Source organism: Oncorhynchus masou, chromosome 22 (assembly GCF_036934945.1).
Source record: "Oncorhynchus masou masou isolate Uvic2021 chromosome 22, UVic_Omas_1.1, whole genome shotgun sequence".
NCBI lineage: Eukaryota > Metazoa > Chordata > Actinopteri > Salmoniformes > Salmonidae > Oncorhynchus > Oncorhynchus masou.
The window spans coordinates 34,343,495-34,362,704 of record NC_088233.1 but is presented as its reverse complement, the minus strand read 5'-3'; the positions used below and the strand labels follow the sequence as shown (position 1 = coordinate 34,362,704).

Below are 19,210 nucleotides of genomic sequence, written 5' to 3'. Positions count from 1 at the left end.
TTTTCACATTGACGACAGCAAAGGGACATTTTCGAGAGGTTCTCAAGAGAAATCGATTCCCGAGAGACAATAAATATTGTTGTCTAAACTTGCGAAATTATCACATCTCTAGCGCTACCTCCGGAGGTCTCGCACAAAACTCGCTCGACAGTTGCCCCCTCGGAGCAGGGCAGTGTAAACAGAATTGTCATGTTGAGCTCAACACTCCTACAGTATAAACTGTAAAAGTAGAGCTATTCTTGACTGAAATCTAAAGCAGTCACAACTATTTACACAAATTACACTAAGTATCAATAATTGATTCTTAATTTTGGCAACATGAAATTGATTTTGGCTATACTTACAAACATTTGTAAGTAACAAAACATGGAACATAATTCTCCACATAATTTATTTTGTCATGGTTGAACAAATATGCTTATATAATTTTTTTACAAATAATTTGTAAGTAACAAAATATGCAGCAAAATTCAATATGTTAAGATGTTAAGATGCAAAATTCAGATTTAACTTATTTTATTATTTGAGGCCCGCCCATTGAGCGCTATCTATGCAAAACAAGCCAGAGACAGGCTACGGACGAATGAAGGCTAATATTGAGTCCAATCCGTGCATTTCAATAAAATTCTGTGGCGGATTTTACTATTTTCTTTGGGCAATGGTGTGTCACAGGCAAAGTAGCCTATGTGCGCATAAAAATTTCGGAACTGGGTATGGTTTGAGATAAACCATTTGAAAAAGACGTTCCCATCCATTTAGCCTACAACCAAAATATTCCGACAAAAATTGAATCAAACAGGCACTGCGGAAATATACTAATATATAGGCTAGGGCGCTAGGCTATTTATATTCTCTGTGTAAATCTATACCAGTAGGCCTAATCTAATATAACAAATTGTTTTGCATTCTAAGAAAGAACAATTTATCAGACGATACAATGTTGCACTGTGATTGTGAAACAGCAACAAAAATATTTTGTGCTTGCTAAATGTTCATCCCGGAAAGAGGGATTAGGCCTGCCTGTTTTGATACAGCCAAACATCAAGAGGGGCTGGATTCTAACATTTCTAGATTTCATATGACGTTAAGGCTACTGATATAATATTCTATTCCCAGGAAACAACAAATAAACGATATTTCCTTCCAGATATTGCACTTCTTACTACTACACAAAATAATATATGGAATATATAGATAAACCTATGTGCAGAATAATGCCTTTTTCTTTTTATATTTGCTTCCACTAATGAGACTACATAGCTTAATTTACATTACTTTACATTAAGGTTGGCTATGGTTATAAATGGTTTACATGTAGATTATTAACTCTTAATTATTTGTTTAGATAGTTTATAAATGTAATAAACAGTTATAACACATTAGTTGAAACTGTGTGTTTGTTTTGGCACTTGCCCATGATTGCACTGGTAATAACAGAAGCAGTAATAATTAATAATAGTGTAGTCTGGTCATATGCCTATATAAACACATGCAACCAATGCGTTACTGTTTATTACAGATGTAGGCTATTAACTGTAGCCTATATAAAGGGAGCTATAAATAACAGTGTACAAATCTACTGGAAACCTTTGTGTCATTTTTACATTTTTACATTTTTTTAATGAATTAAGTGGAAAGTGATCTCAACATTGCTTATCCATGTCAGAGGCTAGGCCTACTCCATTCCAGCTTTTCTCCATTACTTGCCTTATGCTTAGCGCTGTGTTTCTATGTGAGCGGACCTGACTCTTGTTTACAGCAGTGATTCTACGGACTAGACCGAGAACGAGGGCAAGTGATAGGATAGCTGCTTACTGGAGCTGTAGGAGAAAACGAAAAAATACACATCATCAACCATACACGGCTCACAGGACATAACGGAAGCTTGAGTTTGGTGCAAGTATACCATACTCCACTCCAACGGAAGCCCGATAGTCTACTCTCGCGTGGCATAACTATTTTTTTTTCAGCTGCAAAGGAGCCGACTGACTGCGTTAACCTTGAAGACAGAAAGCGCAGGGGGAGAAAAAGGGGGTGCGATTGGTGAAACCATTTATGTTCTGGCGGATATTTTGGATTGCGTCTTGTTGGGAGGGTTTATTGAGCAGAGTTACGTTTTCATTCATTTCCCATCTCAGCCTCCACCCTAGACTCTATTGTTAATGTCCATCACTCAGACGGAAATTAATGACAGAAGATCGGAAGACTCTTCGGTCCACAAGTGAATCTCGTTCGATTGCCAGTCATAAAAGCTCGTGCACACCATTACTGATGTTTCAAGAGATGGAGACTGAGGATGCGGATTACTGTCATATGTCGAGTAAAATCAGTGGCACGGATGTCTGTTTTGCCAGCCACCCTTGAATCATTCTGTCTTTGGCAAGAATAACGAATTGTTTTAATTTATTTCATCTTATATATATTTTTTTATAATATCCCTATACACTAAACCCTGAGACTTGGAACAAGAGTAGCCTATCCTCTAAACACGAATTTGTATCGACCTGTCAAACAGTGCATTTTACTTTTTGTGATCTTGGTGGCATCATCTCCCTTTTCCACTTTTTTGGAATTAAGTTATTTGCTTTTTAGTGAGGTTAATAATTGATCAGGAATGAGATCTGGGACAGAGAGGAATAATTCGACCTTGTTTTGGGGTCTGATGCTGTCTGTCTCCGCTATCTGCCTGTTGTCCGCAAATGGAAAAAGTAAGTGTCATTGTGATGTCCTAATCAAAATAATACTGTAGCTATTCGTTGCCGTGTTTCTTTGGTTTTATCCTCATTCATGCGAGCTGTTACAATGCTTCAACATTTGGCCGCCAATGACATCTGCTGTTACAATGTTTATCGTTTGAGATTGTAGCTATTTGATCTGTTATTATTAACTTTACTTAGTTACAGCTATATTGTTGGTCTGACTACAGTCAGTATCAGTAGGCTATCATTTTTGGTCCATATCATAGGCCTACATGCTACATGTTATTCTAGGCTTCATAGCCAGGCTCACATGAGTTCAGAGATTAAGCACATTTGGAGTAAATAGCCAAAGCAAATGGATGATTAAAACAAATCTTAGCTATTGAAAATTGCTGAACATATGGTACATTGCATAATGTAAACATATCACATTAGTCATTGGAATTGTTAGATTTCCATAGTAGCTTACAAACAAATTATGTTTTTCATTTTGGATAAATCTTAGGCTCATATAGCATATTGTAGGCTATGAGTGAATTACACCCGTAACAATGAGTCTTTACAATTATGCTTTTCCGCAAACGAACGAGGATGAATTCATGGATGAAGGTTACTACTTCAACCATGTGGCCATTTTGCATTCGTAGTGGTGGTGGCAAAGCACGGTTTCGAGTCGAACCAATTTCATGCTGCGCATGCACATCCACAAGCATAGTAGCCTAGAGGAAAATACTGTCATATATAGGCCTAATCTTCGCTTTTGGTCTTTGATGTACTGACAACAAATACAGAAAACTATTGTTATTATTGTATTACAATAGTACATAGGACTTGGTGTCACATTCAGGAGGAAACCTAGTATTTTATAAAAAAATGTATCTTTATTTAACCAGGTAGGCTAGTTGAGAACAAGTTCTCATTTGCAATCAAAGTAGTAGGCTATTTCACCAGAATTAGTTTAAAATATACAATGGTAAAGTTTAGTCTCTTACCCACTTCTATGTATTTAAATAAAGGTATAGGCCTCAATCTCTTTACCACAGGTCTGTGCTACCTGTTAAAAGTGGTGTGATATTCAGAAACAGGGACAAGGTCGTTGGATACCCGTGTAGGCTAAACAATTGTTTATGCCATGAGTAAGCAAGGAATTGGTGGAATACACACGAAATGCAGATGACCTGTTCAGGAAAATCACATTTACAACGGAGCTACTATTCAGTCCTCTCTCTACTTACAATACTTCTCATCCACATGCAAGTTCTATGTTAAAGAAATGAATAATTATCTTTAAATAACATCTAAGTAGTTCCCACAAGTGCAGCACAATGACTTTGAAGGATTGAGCAGCTTGTAAAGAAACATGTTCTTTTCCATGACATAAAACACTGGAAGTGAGCTCAGATCTCCCAATGTTTTGGTCATCCTCTGCTTTGAGGACTGTTGATCTACATTCCCCATCCATCTTGCAATCCTTTCTCACAACAGTTCCTGTAGCCTGTCATAGAATCTCCTAATTGTGCTGATTGGTGTAAATAGTGTGCTTCATCATGTTTTGAGTAGTCTCTCTGAAGAGGCAATGGCTTGTTAGTTGGTGGAGAAGACAACTGTGGCAGGACAAGAAGGGGCAGTTCTTTTTGAAGAGTGAATAAAGTGGTCATGATGTTTCGAGGCAAGCTCCTTTGTCAATATTTCTCTTGAAGTTGGACCTATGTTAAGGTTTGCACAGTATACAATTCTCCAGTCTTATTCATGTACACCTGTAAAGACAGTTGAAGGTATATGACCTAAATAGAACAAAAATGTTTTATCCAGTCATGTGTTATCTGAATGGGAAAAGTTGAATGAGCCTCAGTGAGTTTAGGAAGACTTTTCCCCCTCGGAATAGAGTATGGCCAGTTTGTTACCATTAAAAACAATTTCATTTGTCACCTCCTTCATAAACAACAGGGGTAGACTAACAGTGAAACACTTACTTACTGGCCCTTCCCAACAATGCAGAGAGAAGAATAGAAACATACTAGAAAGATAATAACTTGTGGAATAAATATATTAGTAATATTTACTGTAACGTCTCACTTTGATGTTGTTTAAGTTTGACTGCTGTGAAGCTGCTTAGTGGATGGAATCTCTGTGTGGTGGAGCAAAAAGGGATCCAACAGTGATGGAACCATGTCTCCTGCAAAATCCATAGACAAATAAGACCCTTCACAAACAAACCTTCTGAATTGCTCAATAAAAGGGGTGTCATTTGTTTATTGGTGAAACAATTACTGAGACAGAGATTGTACTTAAACACAGTCTTTATTATGAGCTACTGTCAGCCAGTTGTTATTTATTTGTTTGCCAGGTGCTGATTGTTTTTGATTGAGGCCTATATCTATAGTACTTTGGTGGTTGCATTTACATTATAAGTGATTATGGGTATTCATCATATAATACATTTGCACTTGGAGACTTTATGAGGGGTTTTTATCTATGTGTTTGATTTCTGGTTGATTTCGTATACTTACTAGCTAGTGTGTTTGTGTAGCCCTGTGGATGTCATTGATAAGAATGGCTGTGTGCTGTGCTAGGACTGAGGAGAGGAAGGGAAGGGGATATGGAATAATGGAGATGATTTTCACATGGAAAGAAGACAGGGAACGACCTCAATTAGCATGAAAAAAGGAGGAGGACTCAATTGAGAGCTATTGACCAGTGTCGTCAGGCCAGCGTCCTCACCACTGTGAATCACAGAGTGGGGCATTTCTCAGCACCCTGCTGAGCCCGGCAAGGTCCCACCGCCTCAGTAGGGAAGCCCATGAAAATATTTTATTCTTGAACTGTGTCTTGACACACAGCATGCTAATGACACCTCTCAGTCCACTGACACTGACCTCCAAGCCATGTGGTGAGTTTCTCAACATATAACTCACTATCATGTGTAGGGACTGGAAACAAGCCCAGAACTTTCAGGTCAGACCAATACAGCCCAGACAACAGTAAACAAGTGATAATAAACATGTTTGTTTACCATTTCACTTCAGCAACAAATCTTGTTTACATTAATTTAATGGTTAAACGTTTTTTTTGTACTCTAAATTATTGTTGATGCCAGCCCATCTGTTTTTACAATAAACAGTGTACAGAATATACACTATATATACAAAAATATGTGGACACCCCTTCAAATTAGTGGATTCAGCTATTTCAGCCACACCCGTTGCTGACAGGTGTATAAAATCGAGCACACAGCTATGCAATTACCATAGACAAACATTGGCAGTAGAATGGTGTTACTGAAGAGCTCAGTGACTTTTAACGTGGCACCGTCATAGGATGCCACCTTTCCAACAAGTCAATTCGTCAAATTTCTGCTCTGCTAGAGCTTCCCCGGTCAACTTTAAATGCTGTTATTGTGAAGTGAAAATGTATAGGAGCAACAACGGTTCAGCCGCGAAGTGGTAGCAAACACAAGCTCAAAAACAGGACCGCAGAGTGCTGAAGTGCATAGAGGATAAAATAATCTGTCCTCGGTTGCAACACTCACCATCAAGTTCCAAACTGCCTCTGGAAGCAACTTCAGCACAAGAACTGTTCATCAAGGAGATTCATGAAATGGGTTTCCATGGCCAAGCAGCCGCACACAAGCCTAAGATCACCATGTGCAGTGCCGAGGGTCGGCTGGAGTGGTGTAAAGCTCGCCTCCATTGGACTGTGGAGCAATGGAAACGCGTTGTCTGGAGTCAAGAATCACGCTTCACCAGCTGGTAGTCCAACGGACAAATCTGAGTTTGGTGGATGCAAGGAGAACGCTACCTGCCCCAATGCATAGTGCTAACTGTAAAATTTGGTGGAGGAGGAATAATGGTCTGAGGTTGTTTTTCATGGTTCGGGCTAGTCCCCTTAGTTCCAGTGAAGGAAAATCTTAACACCACAGCATACAATGACACTCTCGACTATTCTGTGCTTCCAACTTTGTGGCAACAGTTTGGGGAAGGTCCTTTCCTGTTTCAGTGTAACAATTCCCCCTTACACAAAGCGAGGTTCTTGTGGTTCATACAGAAATGGTTTGTTATGTTTGGTGTAGAAGAACTTGACTGGCCTGTACAGAGCCCTGACCTCAACCTCATCGAACACCTTTGAGATGAATAGGAAAGCTAACTGCGAGCCAGGCCTAATCGCCCAACATCAGTGCCCAACTTCCCTAATGCTCTTGTGGCTGAATGGAAGCAAGTCCCCATAGAAATATTCCAACATCTAATGGAAAGCATTTCCAGAAGAGTGGAGGCTGTTATAGCAGCAAAGGGGGGACCATCTCTTTATTAATGCCCATGAATTTGGAATGAGATGTTCGATGAGCAGGTGTACACATACTTTTGGTCATGTAGTGTACATGAGAATGATATTGCTCAGAAGTTTAAAAAAATCTGCTAAATTTAATCAAGGACTATATTTTATGTATAGAATTTACAATTATTCTGGGCATTGCAAATGAATGGTCATGCTCCATTAGGGCTTGTATACTTTTTACCCTGTGCATTTTAATAATCTGTCCCTGCTAATAAAATGTAATTAAGCGCCCTTTTAACTCCCACCACAGTAAACTTTCCATGCCATTGCTTCCAAGTATACAGCAAACAAGGCTCAATGATACATCGAGAGAGAGGGAGAGAGAGAGAGAGAGAGAGAGAGAGAGAGAGAGGGAGAGAGAGAGAGAGGAGAGAGAGAGAGAGAAAGGGTGAGAGAGAGAGAGAGAGAGAGAGAGAGAGAGAGAGAGAGAGAGAGAGAGAGAGAGAGAGAGAGGATAAAGTTGGTGTTTGGAAATAGAATGTGCAAAAATACACCCGCTAGCGAAACAGACATGGTTTTGTTGATTGGAAGAGTGGAGAGTTTGTGAACTGTTTTATTGGTCTTTGCTGTTCACACGGGCGGTCTCTGGACAGCCTGGCCTGGCAGCAGACACATGCTCCTATCGAACCCCAGCCCCAGCCACACTTTGACACACACTATTTGAGGTACTCCTTTTGGCGAGCATGACTCATAACTTTACTCCGCTAACCGCTTGTTGGAGCTCAAGTAAAGGTTTGTGTGGGATTCAGGGCTAAAATTACAATTCAGAATAATGATGCTATTCTCACCTGTAGGGACTATTGGACTTAAATGAAGACAGATCTCACTGTGTGTGTATTGTTAGACTCAGCATCCACTGTTTGTTCATGTCCTGTGACTCCTGCCCCTTGTTTAACGCAGACTCCCTGGCATTGCTAATGCATAGTTACGACTGGATCCATTCTTCCTGGAAAGCAGAATGGCAGTAGCTGTCACCAAGGTTACACAGAAAGGGGGGATGTGTAGATGTTTCTCTGCATTTAACATCCAAGTTCCCTCTCTGTCTTAGGTTGAGGGGTACAGAGGACTGCGGTGCTGTGGCCTTTGTGACTGTGACTGGGGCTAGTGACTCAGACATTAATTAGTTTTATGTGTATATTGATGTGTATTGATGTGTATACAGGACTCATCTGTAAAAAAAAAGACTGGTCTCAGCATGACTCCTGGTCAAAATAAAGGTTAAATAAAAAATGAAATGCACCCTCTCTCTCTCATGGGTGAGGCAGTAAGACTCCTCTGTCTCTCGCTCTGTGCTTCTGCCCACCCCCTAGCCCTGGATCCGCTAAGGGGGCAGTGATGCCGGCATATCGTTCCTCACCCCCATGAGGGAGTCAGTGCAGTGGGCATGCCTGTGTGTGTGTGCCTTGTGCGCTGTTCTGCTCTCGCACTGCAGTACAGCGCAGCGTGGAAGGCAGCCTGTCACCGGCATGCCCCTGTGCAGGCAGGGATGGGAAAGTGTGTCACTGTGCTAGTTTGTGAGAGTGCAGTCAAATGCTGTCCTACGGCTTCTCCAGGCCGCAAGCTGAGGTTTACAATGCTTAATTAAACACTTATTTCAAATTTGCGCATATGCAATCTCTGGCCAGCCGCATACAGCATCATGTGCTGTGGCCCGTGGCTTTAATAGCCTGTGGAGTATTGTACAATTTGCAAGATGATTGCAAATATTATCTCTTCTAATAGATTGCACAGACTATATCAGTGACAGGCTGCAGATCAAGAGACTGTGGGCAGATGCATATTGAAATGGGGACTTTCATCATTTGCATTATTGTTCTGGGGGGAACCTCCTCTCTTTGGTAATATGCAGCTCATTGATTTGTAACACTTGATATGATGAAACCATATAAATAAGCTGTAGGTGCTGTAAAAGGGGTGGGGATCTAATGTTTAAGCTGTACCTCAATAGCTCAACTGTTAATCTAAACTAAACGTGGTATTGGAATTGATTGTGCAAACCTATTAAATGTCACTCTAAACTATATTTAAAAGACTGCAAGTATGTGTGTGTTTACCCGTTCTCTGCCATGCTGCGATGGAACCAAGGAGAGGGTTTGGAGTGCATGTGTAGGGGGTGACAGTGTTGTGTTACCAGTTTGGGTCTGATGTCTGAGCCTTTTGAAGTGAAGACCATGCATGGGAAGTGGCCCACCAGACCACTAGTCAGATGACCCCCAGCATGTGGGGGTTTAAGTGAAGTTGAGGTGGCAGGGATGTAGGGAGGGACCAGGTCCACTGCCTTTGCACTGCCCATCAGATGCTCACATTTGTCTGCATATCTGAGCACATTTTCTTGGGAAAGTATCATGTGTTCTGATGGACATGAATTTGTGGGTGATTCAATTCAATAAAGTCCAGCCCCAGAGCTTGTCCCCATCAGATTACTCCCCATAACAACCTTGCTGGGGATTACAGTGGGAAGACCTGAAAAATATACAGTTGTTCGCTTTCCGAGAATGGTCTCATACTAGACTGTTAAATGGTTTCAGTAACCTTTGATAAAGAACTCAACATACTGATCTGTCCCATAGGGACTGACATCCTCTCCTGTTATGCGGCACAGTTTAACCTGTCAGTCAAAGTTCAATTAAAGCAAAATGTGCATTTTTAGTCTGTTAAAAGATCACGGCTGATATATTGTAATAGTCAAGTTGTTTACTACCCTTGGATTTTTACAGGCTAAAAATGCACTGGCTCTTTTACGGAGTCACGTGTTTGTGTGTGTGGGCATGCTTGCGCGTGTGTGTAGGACTGTGTGTGGGATGACATTTATATGGAAGGTCAGGGCAAGGTTATCAATCATGAACATGAGCCGCTGGATCCCATTACGCGCTGGAGATATGTGTGTTTACTCAGCAGTGTGAACAGGGACAGGGAGAAGCACATTATTCTATGTGTGCTTATCCCATTGTGAGGACAGTGGTTACTGCTAGATACAGCCGTTACACAACAATAGGAAATGACTGCTGTCAGGGCTGGAATTGTATTAATTCCCCCATAATGTCTGTTTAAATGAATTCTTATGCAAGTATGAAGACAAATCATATTTTGTGCAAATGGACCAGGCTTGTCAGACCTGAAAGTCTACGCCCCTTCGTTGGTGATTGGTCAACTGTGGGGATTATTCAGTGAAGTCTTAGTTGTCATTCAGCTCATTTTCATGCACATTTTTTAAATGAGAAATACTGTAAAATTGCGAGACTAAGATGTACTCAGCAAAAACGTCTATATTAATGACAGAGTTATCTTAGATTCAGACTTTTTTGAGGAAGTGTATACTGACTATGGCATCTCAAAATGGACAAACAGTACTATTGCTGCTTTTCTCTTGTTTTTCAAGTGGTCTTTTAAGGGAGTATGCAAGCACACTCATTCGGTTCACCTAGCTGAGTTCGGCTAGGCGCCAGCCGAACTGAATGATTGACGTCTTTAACAAGGTAGTGAGAAAGCAGTGAGGTGGGATTCGTTATTTCTTTCTTACCTTCTTAATTTCCATCTTTTCTCTCTCTCTCTGTTGGTTTCAGAACAGAGATGTCGCGACATGTTCAGGTGTAGGAGTGTCACAGGTTTAGTTGTAGTATTAGACAATCTGTTCATCATTTCAGGGAGCGTGGTCTCTTTGGTAATTGTCACTACAGCTTCCAAAAATACTTGTAATTCATTTCACCTTCTCCTTTTATCACTGACGGGTTCACACCGATAGTAAGGCCTCAGATAGACTTGTCTGGCAGAATCCCGTTGCCACATTATCCCCCACTGCCCCTCCTCTTGTCTCTTCCCCACCAGACTCCCACTGATTGTATTAATGCCTCCAACAGGAAGTGAGGCCTAGAGTTTCTCTTTACTAACAAACAAATTAGTCTTTGTGTTTGAGTTGCTCTACCCCCCCTCTGTCTGTTCAAGGAGCAGAGGAAAAATTCTCAATGAAACAAAGAGGACATGCAGCTCGATGGCTCGCAAGTGGAGCCCCAGGGCATTTGTGTCGATAGGAGAAAGCAAATGCTATTTTCTACCCAAGTAATCATTTGCGTTCTAAATTTGGAAAAGTGCATCACACTGACAGGAGCAAATAAAGGCAATTCATGCTCACTATTTTTGGCAGAATAGATTGAAGATTTTTTATTTTTTATTACTGAAGTGGAATCTCATTTAGGATACTTCTAGATTAAAAAAAGAGTAAATGTTTGGCCTATGGTGCAGTATGGGTTCTATGGATGTCATTCATATGAATGTATAGATGCTATATTTTGTCTTCCATTCAATTCAAATCTAAGTATCAGTAGATAAAATGATACCTGGGAGCTTTTGTTATGGTCATTGTTGTGAGGTTAGATGCAGCTTTGTGGAAATTAGCAGAAACCTTTAGAGGTCGACCGATTAATCAGAATGGCCGATTAATTAGGGCCGTTTCCATAACAATCGGTAATCGGCATTTTGGGACACCGATCATGTTCGATTACATTGCACTCTACGAGGAGACTGTGTGGCAGGCTGACTACCTGTTATGCGAGTGCAGCAAGGAGCCAAGGTAAGGTGCTAGCTAGCAGTAAACGTATCTTGTAAAAAACAATCAATCTTAACATAATCACTAGTTAACTACACATGGTTGATGATATTACTAGTTTATGTAGCTTGTCCTGCGTTGCATATAATCGATGTGGTGCCTGTTAATTTATCATTGAATCACAGCCTACTTTGCCAAACGGGTGATTTAACAAGCACATTCGTGAAAAAAGCACTGTCGTTGCACCAATGTGTACGTAACCATAAACATCCACGTCTTTATTAAAATTAATACACAAGCATATATTTTTTAACCTGCATATTTAGTTCATATTGCCTGCTAACATAAATTTCTTTCAACTAGGGAAATTGTGTCACTTCTCTTGCGTTCTGTGCAACAGAGTCAGGGTATATGCAACAGTTTTGGCCTCCTGGCTCGTTGCGAACTGTGTGAAGACTATTTCTTCCTAACAAAGACAGCCAACTTTGCCAAACGGGGGATGATTTAACAAAAGCGCATTTGTGAAAAAAGCACAATCGTTGCACAAATGTACCTAACCATAAACACCAATGCCTTTCTTAAAATCAATACACAGAAGTATATATTTTTAAACCTGCATATTTAGTTAAAAGAAATTCATGTTAGAAGGCAATATTAAACTAGGGAAATTGTGTCACTTCTCTTGCGTTCATTGCACGCAGAGTCAGGGTGTATGCAACAGTTTGGGCCGCCTGGCTCATTGCAAACTAATTTGCCAGTATCTTACGTAATTATGACATAACATTGAAGCTTGTGCAATGTAACAGCAATATTTAGACTTATGGATGCCACCCATTAGATAAAATACGGAACGTTTCCGTATTTCACTGATAGAATAACCATTTTGTTTTTAAAATGATAGTTTCCGAATTTGACCATATTAATGACCTACTGCTCGTATTTCTGTGTGTTATTATATTATAACTAAGTCTATGATTTGATAGAGCAGTCTGAGTGAGCGGTGGTAGGCAGCAGCAGGCTCATAAGCATTCATTCAAACAGCACTTTACTGCGTTTGCCAGCAGCTGTTTATGACTTCCAGCCTATCAACTCCTGAGATTAGGCTGGCAATACTAAAGTATTTATTAGAACATCCAATAGTCAAAGGTATATGAAATACAAATGGCATAGAGAGAAATAGTCCTATAATAACTACCACCTAAAACTTCTTACCTGGGAGTATTGAAGACTCATGTTAAAAGGAACCACCAGCTTTCATATGTTCTCATGTTCTGAGCAAGGAACTTAAACATTAGCTTTCTTACATAGCACATATTGCACTTTTACTTTCTCCAACACTTTGTTTTTGCATTATTTAAACCAAATTGAACATGAACATTATTTATTTGAGACTAAATTGATTTCATTGATGTATTATATTAAGTTAAAATAAAAGTGTTCATTGTTCATTCAGGATTGTTGTAATTGTCATTATAACAAATATATATATAGAAATATGCCAAATTAATCGGTATTGGCTTTTCTTGGTCCTCCAATAATCGGTATCAGTATCGGTGTTGAAAAATCATAATCGGTCGACCTCTAGAAATCATAGCATCAGGTAAATGGTGTGTTGACATGGATCAGGGCCGGGAGGTTTGAAGCACGACTGTTGGTCTCACTGCACAGGCACTGTGACGCTCACTGAGAGGGTGTCCTAAGCCTCTGGAAGAACAGAACAGGTTCAGCCAAAGGAGCTCATATGACAAGACATTTCTTCAACGGATCGTTTCACCTTCCAAGTAGCATTTGAAACCTCTTGGCTACCTGTCGGGTTTTCTATGTTTTTTTGGTGTGGTGTTTTCTCTATGTTTGTTTTGTCTTTATCACACTGTGCTGTCTTGACCAGTACCTGCCTTGACATATAGACAGGGACAGGGAGTTGGTAAGGAGCGTAACAGGTCTCCCTCCCACTGTGAGATTGCGTATGTTGATACTGTTTGTTTGGATTTGTCTTTGAACTACAGTCCTGAGAATCTCATACATTTTATATGTTTTGTCACGGCTACAATTGCAGCTCTGCTCCCCTGGTGTAAATGGACTGTTAGAATCATTATTGTCGTCATTATATATCAATAGACCCAGAGGAGATGGATTACTCCAATTGTTACAAGGAAAGGATTGTCTTGGATTTACAAGGTGACAGGCGCCAGGCATTACAGGTGTGATGTTTTGTTTACATTTGGGTAGTATATTCAGTGTCCTACATGAAGCACTTAAACAATGGCTGGGTTTTATGTGGTCTGTTATCGTAGCTGTCTTTCAGTGATGATATCTTATTAGCTATACTTGTATCTGTAGCAGAGATGATTGATAATAGATCTGTGTGTGTGTGTGTGTGTGTGTGTGTGTGTGTGTGTGTGTGTGTGTGTGTGTGTGTGTGTGTGTGTGTGTGTGTGTGTGTGTGTGTGTGTGTGTGTGTGTGTGTGTGTGTGTGTGTAACAGAGAGAGACAGAGGAGGCTTCAGGGACTGTGGCTTTGTGTGTTGTTTTCTGTGTGTTGAGCTGAGAGGGATGGGCTGTTTTTAAACCGAGGTGTTATCCAGGTAAAGGAGGGGAACCTAGGATTCCAGGTCTTAATAAGATATATGTCAAGAGAGTGTCTCAAAATATTGACCCTTGTCTTTGAGAGAGAACTTCCTAAGTCTGCTCAGTATGAGGAGCACACTCACCTCAGATGACCCTGACTGTTTGTCTCTCATTTGTCTCAAAAAGAATGCCTCTGCCACAGACCTTGTTGTCACGTTGGACCATCATTACAGACCAATAGTTACAACCATGAAACAAAAGCAACAATAAGCTTTTGTACATGAAGAGAACAAAGCATGGCCTAAATAGTATAACATAACACAAGAAGTCCTGTTTTACTATCAAGTCCATATATTTTCAGAAATGATCTCAAGAAGATTAGATTCAGCCCTTTTAATGGGTGTTGTGCTTGTTATTTTCGTGCTCTCATTTGTTTCTTACAATTTCTGGGACTGGCTGACAGTACGCCTTTAAGCCAGGTCACCCCTTGAAAAGAAACATTGACTTGAAATTAGATTTGCATGGTAGACATGGTAAACAGATGAATACAATGAATAGGTATGCAGACAAATAAATTCATACATAATATAATTAAAGGTTACATTTTTATTTAGGCACATTGAATAAGGGACACAAATACTGTGTTTTAAAATGATTAACTATGATGTGTAATAATGTGTGATTTTTCTTTCCCTTTCTCTCTCCTCCAGTCTGTGGTCTAAGTATCGACATCCGTAATGACATCAGTGAGTTCAAGAGTCTGGAGAACTGCACGGTGGTGGAGGGCTACCTGCAGATCCTCCTCATCGGAGAAAAGACCAACAACCTCAACCAGGAGCTCTTCCGCTCCCTCAGCTTCCCCAAGCTGACCGTCATCACCGACTACCTGCTCCTGTTCCGCGTCTCCGGCCTGGACAGCCTCAGCACGCTCTTCCCCAACCTCAACGTCATCCGCGGACGCAACCTCTTCTACAACTACGCCCTGGTGATCTTCGAGATGACCAGTCTGAAGGACATTGGCCTGTACAACCTGAGGAACATCACGCGAGGGGCCATCCGGATCGAGAAGAACCCGGAGCTCTGCTACCTGGACTCTGTGGACTGGTCTCTCATCATGGACGCAGAGTTCAACAACTTCATCGCGGGGAACAAGCAGTCCAAGGAGTGTGGTGACGTGTGTCCAGGCATCATGGAGGACAACGCTCAGTGCATCAAGACCAGCTTTAACGGCAACTTTAACTCTCGCTGCTGGACATCCAACCACTGCCAGAAAGGTAAGGAGCGCTGAACTTTTCTCTTCACAGTCTGGGCAGCAGAGACCCAGTCACATCAGCACAGAGAACAGCCTGTCCACAGAGCTCCCGTTTACTTGTTTTTTTGTTGTTTACTCCTGCAGAATTCTGTATTTGTTTGTGTTGGTTTTTTAAGGTTTTAAGCAGAGGTGGGACCAAGTCACTATTATTCAAGTCACAAGCAAGTCTCAATTCGCAAGGTCTGAGTATCAAGTCGAGTCTCAAGGAAAACAGTCAACAAAGTCAATAAAAATTAAATCTATACATGCAATATTTTTTTGAGGCTACCAGACACACATTTTCATTATTTTGTCTACAACACATTTTGATTATGTAATAATTCATTTTAACAAAAATTCCAAATGCAATCTTCATAAGTAAATTATACATTTCAAGCGATTTTGATGTACCAAAAGACCAGTAGGCCTATGCTAGTCGTTGTTGCATGATGCCCCATGGCTGGTAAGCTTGCAAAGTAAACGGTTATTAACAACCAATTCTTGGACCTGCATATTTATTTATGGCAATCCTTTTTCCTACAATTTGAGTTTTGCACTGCAGCCGATCAAAAATCAACAATCAGTTCGCTAGCACCTGACCTGTGTTGATTGACAGTTTGCTGGTCCAATCAGAGGGCCGAGTGTGCTTTTCACTAGCCATTGTATTGCACGTTTCTTTTACAAGTAGGATGCTGCGGCTACTGTCTCTGGCTGCATAGAGAGTCATCCACAGAAACTCTGTGCCACATAATTGGTGACAATACGTTACAAAACCTGTCATGTGGCTCAAGTCCCCACCTCTGGTTTTAAGGTAGATTGTTTCTCAAATAACTGGGGTATTTGGCAGTGTTTGCCTATCCAACTTGTGATGCAACCATTTGCAGAGGTGTTTTTGATCTGGGTAGCTAGGTGGGTTCCAGTCTCGCAGACATTCTCAAAATGTGAATTCCCCAGTGAACAAATCCCATGAATCAATGTTGTTTTTCTTTCATATTTGTCAGGGAGCAGGATTGTCCCCCGCCCAGTAAAAACATTTCCTGTCTGTTTGTTATGGACTATTTTCTTTAGATCAACCTATTTGCTGACAGAACTAAGGATGTGTGCATAATACATTTGCTGGTATTAAATACATTCTCAGTTGAGGTTACTGTTGCTCTGCCAAAAAGCGAGTCAGTGAGCCTTCATGTCTGGACCATATCAGGTCAATATTTACTAAATCTTATCTGGTGTGATGAATGAGTTATGACACAATACACTACAGCATAAGTATTTAAAGTCTATGAAGAAGGAAGGATTTGGTTTTCTTGTGGCCTCTTTATAGTTGTATTTTTAAAGGACCAATGCAGCCATTTTTTACCTCAATATCAAGTCATTTCTGGGTAACAATAAAGTACCATAATGTGACTGTTTTCAGTCAAAATGGTAAAAAAGAAACAAAAATATATTATTCGCAAGAGCAATTCCTCAAGCAATAATTTTGCTAGGACTGTCTGGTAGTGGTCTGAGTGGGGAGGGAAAAACAGAGAACTAGCTGTTATTGGCAGAGAGGTTTGGAACTCTCTTTCTTATCGGTCTATTAACTCATTTACTGCCCGATGACATACTCCATCCCACAAAATCTGGCTGAAAATTCAAAGGTATTTTCATCCAGCTCTATAATGGGCATTATCATATTTTTCAAAATTTCACAGTATTATTCCATCCTCATAGTGTGGAAATATATATAAAAAACAAGAAATCATGTTTTTGTCTACACTGGGACTTTAATTGTATACATGTCTATTACTCACAGATATAGAATGAGAATTAAACTGTCAATCAGCAGTTGAAACAATAACAAAGCGTTCTCCCCAGCCCTGTTTCTGTAAAAAGCTGAGGGATGGGGCTGGAGAAATGTAACCCCTCTGAAATTCATAGACAGAGCTAATATAAAAATGATAGTTTAAACCATGTTTTGAGGCAATATAGTGTTTTTTTACATTTACTTTGTTTACAAACATTGGAATGAAAGCTTATATTTCGGGTTCTGATGGGGTACGACAGATGAACTAAGCTCATGAGCATTTCCATGTTATATTTTTCAAGAATCAATTGGTACATTTAATTAATTAAAAAGTCCAAAAATGGATGAAGCAACCAGATTGCCCCTTTAAGTTAATAAATAAAATTCATGTCAACAATTGACTTATTTAGGACTGGAAGTTAAGGGCAAGGGATAGTGGGAAAAGTTGTTTTGGTCTTGTTGTTTAGTTGTCTTCCTTTGGCATTGTGGTTGGCGTTGTTGTTGTGGATGTGTGGCTGACAGTGACATCAGTGCCACGGTATTGGCCAACCAGGCTCCCACCGTAGTGTATTTGTCTGTTTTGTCTAGACGATTACACACTGCAGAGCTTGAGTTGGAATGGCCGCCTGTTTAAAACCTCAAGTGTCTCACTGTGTGGACAGTTTTTCACTGGTCCAAATCAAAGGAATTCAGATGCATATTTACCCTGCGAAGGAGATTACTGTAGGTCGACCTTGACTTCAAGGAGCTTTGGGGGAAAACACTTCTCCTAGCCTCCTACTTGCCTGTCTGCTCCCCTTTCCTCTCAACATGAAATAATAATGGGAAAATGTCCTCCCAGCCATGGCCTTTTGAAGACCTGTTGACAGCTCCCATGGATAACTGGTACTTCTAAACATCTTCAGTCTGGACTGGCTTAAGTGACCTGTGTGGAATTAACTTCATTGATGTACAAAGATTTGCTTGTAATTTATCTGATGTTGTTTGGAATGTTAAGGGTCAACATTTTTGTTTTTCCTAAGATTTGTTATGGTAAGGAGACAAAGGGCATTTTTGATTTGCTCCCGCAGATCCATTCTCCCACCTTAAAGCCTAGCAGATGTCAGGGTAAATACTCTGAGACTTGAGGTCTCAACTCTGCAAATAAAGACTAACAGAGATTGTGATATCAGGATAAAATGGCTCATTTAGAGGGTGTGTGATTGTGGCTTAGTGGTAGTACAGCTAGATTTGTAGGCTCAGTTCTCACCCATACAATGTTCAAGGCTCTGAGTCTAGCAGAGATGAGACTTTCTCTGGCCCTCACTGAAGGGCAGATACTCCACTTGTCTCCACCCCTCTGCATAATTGCCTTGTTTTTCTCCAGTACAGATGTTTCTTCAAGGGCATGCTGTGCAGCGGTTTCCTAGTCAATCCGGACCAATCCTCTACTCTGAATGCATCTCTTTAATTACAGTACATGACTAGGAGATGCTGTTTGCTAGTAGGACTACTTTAGCCTCTGGGGAAGTTTCTTTGGAGAGCTATTGTTTGTTAGGTCAAACAGGCATTACTCTATACTTGCCTTGCCTGCTTGTATGAACTCGCTGTGTACAGTTTGAAGCAACACCAATCTACTAAATGTTTAATTAGAAAGGAACAGATTGCCTCAGAAATGGATCTGAAAATGGCAACGTATGACTTTCGAGGTTAATTCCTGGCTCTATGTTCCTGTCTGGCTGGGCGTGGGTAGGGTAGGATAGTGTTACCTGGCTGATATTAGGCTCTTTGTCTGGAAAGAGGCAGACCCGGGCCATGGAGATTTAAGGGGGTAGTGGGTTCTCTTTAGTAGCGGGCCATGGCATGTGGAGAGGCGCTAACGGATGGCTTATGTGAGAAGGGGGTCTGAGGGGAAAATGTCACAGAAATGTCAAGTGTACAAGCACAACGGCAGGCTCTCACAAACACCCCAGAGGAGGCACAGCCCAGCGCCCTCCTCCTCATCTGTTCCTCCTT

General features: G+C 40.7%; 1 protein-coding gene across 1 annotated transcript in view; it reads left to right on the top strand.

The window, feature by feature from the left end:
* Positions 1 to 1,770: 1,770 nt before the first annotated feature.
* Positions 1,771 to 19,210, top strand: part of igf1ra (insulin-like growth factor 1a receptor) — a 174,658-nt gene continuing 157,218 nt past the window's right edge. Inside the window, exons 1-2 of the mRNA XM_064929976.1 lie at positions 1,771 to 2,708; positions 14,852 to 15,415. Of these exons, the coding sequence (XP_064786048.1) occupies positions 2,615 to 2,708; positions 14,852 to 15,415 (658 nt within the window). The 5' untranslated portion in view covers positions 1,771 to 2,614. The remainder of the gene's footprint in view (positions 2,709 to 14,851; positions 15,416 to 19,210) is intronic.